Raw genomic sequence first — 7,756 nt, 5'->3', positions numbered from 1 at the left:
AGGATCTGCTGGCAGAAATGGAATAACCTGAGAATATAAATCATGTTTTTGTTACCTTTAGAATGAGACATTTTTATCTAAAGAGGGAGCGGGTCCTCTTCTACGGAGGCTGCCATACATCCTGCACAGCTCTTGAGACAATTAGGAGCAGACGTGAAAGTGTGTAATCTGAAAAGCGGGAAGCAACACGTGCCATGGAGCTACCCATAGTTCCAAACAGAGTAGTTTCAGCCCTGAACCCAGTTCATTTTCAGTGTTTACCAAGCGTATATTTTTTGAGATTTAAAGGCGCATTTAGGGAGAGTGGAAAGATGCAATGGCTATTTTTAGCACTTTCTGAACTTTCCTCGCTTGTTTCTGTCATATTAAGCTCCCTAAAGGAGGAAGAATGAGTTTCTTTTAGGATTGCCCATTTGAGAAAAAACTAACAAAGAAAAAATTGTTCCTGTCCCTGGGCAAATTTTATAATAAAATGTTTTGTTGAATGTTTTTGTTGAAGGCAAAATGCTGTGGCCATAACATAAGTTGACCAAGCAGTGTATTGTCTTTGACAAAGTGTTCACAATTAAAATAGTGCATATAGCTAAGCTTAAATTACATTCTTTGGTCTTGTCAGCGAGGTTCAGGTCTGAGATTTTGGTATCATGTGTAGCCATTGAGCTTTAAGGGCAGTTGTTTATAGCTGGTTGGCCAGTGTTAAGCAGTGCAGGCAACAGTACAAATGGTGATCTAATTGGAATTTGTTCATAATATTGATTGTGCTGTGGCACTTCCGAAATTGAGTCGTTAAAGGAGATTAGCTGCTGCTAAATCGGCCCTTTATTAACCATCAGATGAGGAATGACACAGAGGAGGCCCTACATTATCACATAGATACCATGAAGTCCTGCTAGACCACTGTCAGTGTGCCGGACTGTGCATCGGAAAAAAACACATTAGCCAATGTTTCCCAAGAGGCAGCAGGAAGCAAGAGTAAAAGCCAGCTTGATGAACAGTTGATTGCAAATATATATAAGGCTCAGTTCTAAAAATGTACTCTGTAGGAAGGGTGTTCGGTCTCGGTAATAGTGATTTACGAGCACAACGTGCGCGAGGAGCATTACTGTGAAGAAATGTGAGTTCTACCCACACTTTAGCCCAGAGGCTTTCTTTAGATGTATTGCAGTGAGTACACTGTGGCTGATGGAGGAGCCGTTGAACTAAGAAAATATAAGTCCACAGAGATCCTCACAAATAAATGTAATAAATGTACATAAGAATGGTAAAATAATTGTTTGGGAATTGTTTTTGTAGATTTTGCTGCTCAAGGTTTGGTCTTGCAGTTACATGCAACAGGCTTTAGACAGTTGGCAGGCAGAGTGTTTACTTTGACAGTATATATTACCCTCCTTTACTCCTTCCTGAGTCGTCTTCTTTTAAAATGTATTGATAAACTGCTCTATAGCTGCTATAAAGCTGCAAGTCTGAATAGGAATTCATTTAGTCTCTCTCTTGCTGTCTGGAGAACTGTTGAATTATTCAAAGTGAGACGTCTTTAAGCCAGTTTGACTGAAGATATTCTAGGAATGGGTGAAACTGTACTAAGCCAAAGCAAAAAATATATACAGGCAATAAAAAGAAGAGATTTAGCGGAATATCAGGGCTCTCTCTAACACAATTCACTTTTGAGCTGAAGTATACCACTGCAACATTTTCTGTAATTCTTGTTTCTGATGCTGAGTGCTTTTCTTCCTTTTATCAACCTCAGCAACACACATGCACACAGACCAAGAAAAGTGAGAGATTTCTCTCTTCTTCCTTATTTTATTTACTTTCGACGTAATACAATTTCTTCTCAAAGAAAGGTGACTTTCGCCCGGGCAGTGATAAATGAACTCTGACAGGAGAAGTGAGTCTGCACACATTGCAGTTTCTAAAGCCTAATGCAATTGATGAGGGAACACTGAGAGGTGAGGCTGTATTTTCACACAGTCCCCAAGAATAGAGTTATGAGGCTTTTGTTGGTTTCTGCTTTTTTTCTCAGGGGTCTAAACCACAAATTTGCTCTCAAGTCCCAAGAGGGGCATTACTTATCTTGATTCTTTAAAATTTCTGAATCAATAACGACTTTTTGCCATTTTCCTCATAAACCCTTTGGTGATTTTGAACTGTGATGCAATTACGTGTTAATAATTGCACTTGGCATCGAGTGTAGAGCTTAATGTGATCAAAGAAAACAGCGTAGGGTCAAGACCTTGACTAGCAAGCAATGTAGTCTGAGACATGCTTTGACCTTATTGTCTGTAGCTGCAGGCTTGTTAATTGACTAGGTGTTGGCTAACAGCATCATTCTGGTTTACTACCAGTCAGGTCGTTAATAATTTGAGCCAAGCAGGGAGACAAAACCAATACCGTCAGACTAATTTGCCCGTTCCTGTGTTTTGCCTAGCTGCTGGTTCAGTATTGGAGGACAAAAGAACAGGGATACTAAAGTGATGTTTTAAAGTAAACCAACAATAAAATTGGACTAAATATAATTGGATTTAAAATGTAACCTTGAGTGCGTCAGTGCTACAATAGTGAATTTAAACTGCTTGTACAGTACATCATTTCAGAGCAAAAATGAAATTTAAATCAGAACAGCATGCAGTTTGTTTTGTTCCTATGACCTTGTTTTCTATGTTACATAAAGCCAAATGTATAAAATGTGACTGTACATAGACTGCACTATGTGACTGCAACACGCAATAAAATAGTCAAATTCACACTTTTCCTTTCTAATGTATCACTTCCCCCGTGTCACTTTGCTCTTTTCTCTGGAATGACTTTCTCCCTCCTTTATTTTTCATCTCTAACTTGTTCCATCCATCTCCATGACTTACTTTAGTAATATTTGTCTTATACTATCTGTCTGTGTGTTTTTTAGTGCTGGGTGGCCCAGAGTCTCGTGGGGTGCTGAGGAAAATCAGTGACATGCTGGAGGTCATTATGAAGAGGATGGATGCCCTGTCTAAACTGGGTAACACCACAGACACCCACAGGCTGGATGAGCTCAGCTCAGCCCTGGACAGGTACAGCATCTTGGTTTCTAATGGCTGTCAGTTGTGTTTTACATTGGATACAGCTAATGTAGAAGGCAGCCTCCTGTCATGTATAGTTGGTTTCTGAGCAAAGCAGCATATTACCTGTACAAACATTAGGAAATTGCTGTGGACTGGTGAAGACTGTATTCTACTTATAATGACACTCACTGTTTTAGCTCATCTCTGCCCAAGGAGCACTGTAGGTCAGGCATAGTAAGTAACACTACAGGTGGTGTGTATTTGGATGAAAATGTTTTTAATGTCAGTGTGTACCTCGGGCCCCGCTCAAAGGTGCCACACTAAATTATCGTAAGTATTGAGTTTGTTTGTTGAGCTTTAAAGGTTATTCTTAACTTTGGAAACAACAGTTGACAAAATAATCTCACCACAAACGCTTTAAAAATGATCTTTCTCTCGCAGCTTTATTTGGGACTAGAGTAGCCACAGAATACATTAACGAGTGTGGAGGACTAACCTTAGCCAATTAACTGAAAATGGAGAGAGAGGATTGCTTGCCTTTGTCGTGTCTGCAATACCACTGAATTAGTCAACATACAGTACAAACATAATCCTATAATAAATCTTACCATGTGTGTCTGGAAACAGTTGAAGTTCAGTCTCAAATTGAGAGACATGTCCTTCCTTCTTCCAACTGCAAACACCTCCTTCAAACCCTCTACTTTAGACAGTGCTTTCATCCAATGGAAGAACCAAAAAGTTATCACTCTGGGTGACCCATATTTGAAGAGGGCTTTTTCCTGCAAGAGCCTATGGGAGAAATACAATTTAAATACTAATAATTGTTTCAGATATATTCAGGTGTGAAAACTTGCATACAAGACTGCAACATCCAGATAAACTTTAGCTATTCAAACAGTGAATGTTTGAATAGCCACTTTAATACAGAGAAGGTCCTACATTTACAGTGTTCTAAAAAACATGTAGAGGTTTGAGGTTTACACGCATCTGTGGGAGGATGAGCTGGGTCAACAAATCTTGTATTCAGTACATGCTGAATAGTACATATGTGGTCGAATTAATGTACTGGTGATCTGGCTTGTACAGACACGATTCAGTTATTATAAAAGGCCTCTTTTTGGTGAGAGCCAGCCTGCCAAAAGGATTCTTTGTGAACTGGACCCTAGGACCTTTCAATTTTGGTAAAAAAAATAGCTAGTGTTAGGGGTGGTCACTGAAGTGTTGTCAGTGGTGATAGAAAGATGCTAAAATGTGCCGGGAAAGAGCAGCAGCTCAAAGCTGTCAAGGTTGAACTTGAGGTGGTCTGCACAGTAGTCTGTTAAGCTCACCAGCTCAACTTGTGTGCTCAAGGTGAATTTCATTGGCATATTAATGGTAAGATAAAGACATGGAGAGGAGCTGAGAGATACAGTGTGAAGAAAGGAAGCAGGCCAAGTATGGAGCCCTGGGGCATCCCAGTAGTGCAGGTGCATGTTGTGAAAAGAGCCTTTGCTCTGCAGAAACCTGGTGTTGAAGAAGATGAGATGTGTTAGAACAAACCGGATCCCCTCTCCCTGGGCAGCTAGAGAAATGAAAGAGACTGTCATATGAAAAAAAAGGAAGAGCAGGGGTCTTGCTGGACAAGTTGAAGCTTCTAGCCTGGAGTTGTTGGTTCTCTGTGGTTGCCGTGGCAACAGACCTTTTCCAGAGCCAGCACCTGGTCAGGGTTTGAGGAGAGGAAGCTCCCTCCTGTTTCTGCCTTTGCTGTTGTTTCCCTCCTGGATATCACGTCCTTCCTCCTCACAGTCAGGAAATATCTCTTCTAAAATCCACTTCAATAAACTATGCACTGTGACACACAACTATGTAACCACCTCTGATAATATACTAAAAGGCATTGTAATAACATTTGCAATTTACAGTATGTCCGGCCACTGTGTAACGACTGCCGACTGCAATAATGAACAATGACAGAAGAGGTGCAGCCCCTCACCTGACCGGACTTTTCAAAACCCTGGGAGGAAATATTTATTGTACTCTGACATGGCATTACATACTCTGCATATAATTATTTTATCTGGAGTTTGATATTACACTTACAGATTTTAATTTTCTCTAAAAAAAATGCCCTGCAGATATACTTTCAGTCATGTAGTTCTAACAATCATTTAATTGGCCTCTGAGGGACTGAACTGGAAATGTAACAGTGACAGAGGCCAAATAGTTTTAAAACCAACTTGGGGGTAAAAATGCATCTCATGCTGGCTTCATTTTACGTCACGCAGGTGATTAAAAAGCTCGGTATGGCTCAGGGTCAGGGTTGACCCTTGAGATTAGTGTGAGATCTTCAGGCTGGAAAAAAACTTTGTCCACCTGGTGTTCTCTTAAAAAGCAATTAGGTTGTCCTCGTGCTCTTCAGCAGCTGATAGCCTCTCCTGGGTCAGAGCCCCTGCAGTGTAAATATGGGATGGGCCTGTGCAAGAACACGTCTGGCTGCGTTGACAGACAATTTGTGCCAGTGCATAATAATCATTGCTCCGTGTGTGTACTTTACTGTACTGTATGTCAGTGTGGCTGTGTAATTGGCAATTAATTTGTGCTGACTTACTAGTCGAGGATAGAACAGGTTTGGCTACCACTTGTCTCCTGGGCACAACATGGAAAAACGAAATTTGAGGATTATGTTAAGTTATGCATATAGGCATAGTTAGATTGCTTCCCCCCTGGCACACACAGAAATACATGCTGCCTCAATGAAATCTGTTTTACTGCTTTATCTGCATCCGGCTCAGAACCACTGTGTGAGTTTACTAAGTTTACATATTCAGAGCTGTTTAATGAGAAATGTAAATCTCAGAAATACTACTACATAACAAGAGAAGCTCATTAAAATGATTCATTGAAGTGTGTGTTTTCATGTAAAACAGGGCAATGATACAGTCGTTCCATGAATGAGTGTTGGTTGCATTTAATATAGGCAGCGCACATCATTAAAGTCATGCGTTGAGATGTACTTTTTTTTTCGGTTGCTGCGTGTCAGATGTAACGGCAAACTGTAATAAAAGGTAAAAGTAATTACAAGCTTTCCTCTAACAAAGTTCAGCTAGCAAGTTTGAAAATAAGATGATCACTTTCTTTCTGAACTAAACACTGTACTTAAATGGAAAGTACCCAAACTTAATTATCACCACAATAAAAGTCTCCACCCAGTCACTGTTGTTACAACACAACAGCTTGTAGTGCTGAAACAATTAGTTGATTAATTAATTACTCAATCAACAGAACATTATTTGCCAACAATTTTAATTAATCATTTATCAAGCAAAATGTCAAATATTTGCTATATTTATATGTTAATGAAATTACCTTTTGAGTTCAGACCATAGGTCAGACAAAATGAGCAATTTAAAGCAATTTGAGCTCTGGAACATTGTATTTTTCACAATTGTTTGACATAAAATAATTGACAGATCAGTTATAATCCAAATAACTGTTAGGTGGGGGTATATCTACAGCAATTAGTCAATTCATCATTATTTGATTCACAGAAAATGAATGAACAACTATTTTGATAAACGAATATTTCATGCAAAAGTGGATTTGAACATTAAACAAATTTTATGTTTTTCTGAGTCTTTTCTGAGTAAATATTTCAATATTGGTATTGCTGACATGTTAAAGACACTTTCATAGATTATAGTTGCAGTTTAAACAGTTTTTTTTGCATTTTTTGGACACTAATAGGAGAAGACAGGCGTTTCTCAAAAATATTTCATAATTCACAATTTGCATGAATCCCTTCAATAAATTTCTTTCGAAGGTTTATGTTGTACAGAAAGATAAAATGTGGTCTTTTCCTTGGGTTTTTGCACCTTGTAGAGCGAGATAATGTGTCATGGTCTTGTTTCTGTTAAGACCGCACATATAGTAGCAGATCTTGGAATATATTTTCATGAAACTAGGCTCTGGGGTAAGATGAAACTTTTACTAAGACTGAGGTCCCGGGCTGAACAAAGTTTCAGATCATTGCTCAGTCTGTTGCTCAGTTTCACACAGACATGTTAGAGATTTCCAGAATCTCTTGCAACTATAATACTGCGCTATAATGTATATTGTAAACCCTCCTCTCCTCCCTTTTTTCCCTCTGTGTTTCATCCCCCATATGTCCTTCTCCATTGTAAATATTGGTTCCTGATTGTTTTGCCAACAGCTTTTAGGCCACAGAGGTCAAGTGCAGTGAAACACATTTGCTAACAACCTAATTGTCTGCTGTTTTTATTTTCCTCTGGGGACCCGCTTTAATATGCAGAGTTACTTTTTTATCTCAACAAATAAATTATCTGTCAGTGTTTAAAAGCTTTTTCGATTTCACGCCTCAAGTTCTAGACAATTAGCATTTCTTCCACTACTTCACACTCACTGTGAAGGGTGGAAAAACAACAAATACTGCTGGATGGAATGAAGCTATAAAATAATTTCAGTGTCCCCTTTCTTTAGAAGGGGCCTGATTTTAGTTTGAAGGGAATTACAAGAAAGTTGTTGCCGGAATATTTTTAGATATTCTTCTTCTTGTCCTTCGTGTTTGTGTGATGTGCGTGATCAGGATTCAGCCTATAGGGCTGGTGGAGCGGATTCAGGCCATAGCCCAGAACATGTCTGACATGGCAGTGAGGGTGGAGCAGATCCTCCAGCGCAGCATGGCCAGCAACAGAGGTACACACACAAACAAACACACA

General features: G+C 39.3%; 1 protein-coding gene across 1 annotated transcript in view; it reads left to right on the top strand.

The window, feature by feature from the left end:
• LOC118322668 (alpha-1,6-mannosylglycoprotein 6-beta-N-acetylglucosaminyltransferase B) overlaps nucleotides 1-7,756 on the top strand; it is a 52,945-nt gene that overhangs the window by 8,221 nt on the left and 36,968 nt on the right. The window contains exons 3-4 of the mRNA XM_035654402.1: nucleotides 2,906-3,050; nucleotides 7,624-7,733. Of these exons, the coding sequence (XP_035510295.1) occupies nucleotides 2,906-3,050; nucleotides 7,624-7,733 (255 nt within the window). The remainder of the gene's footprint in view (nucleotides 1-2,905; nucleotides 3,051-7,623; nucleotides 7,734-7,756) is intronic.

This window comes from Morone saxatilis, unplaced genomic scaffold (assembly GCF_004916995.1).
Source record: "Morone saxatilis isolate NCDOM2014 unplaced genomic scaffold, NCSU_SB_2.0 Contig14, whole genome shotgun sequence".
Classification (NCBI taxonomy): Eukaryota; Metazoa; Chordata; class Actinopteri; family Moronidae; genus Morone; species Morone saxatilis.
Note: the sequence above shows the minus strand (reverse complement) of the source record. Positions and strands in the feature narration are given on the sequence as shown.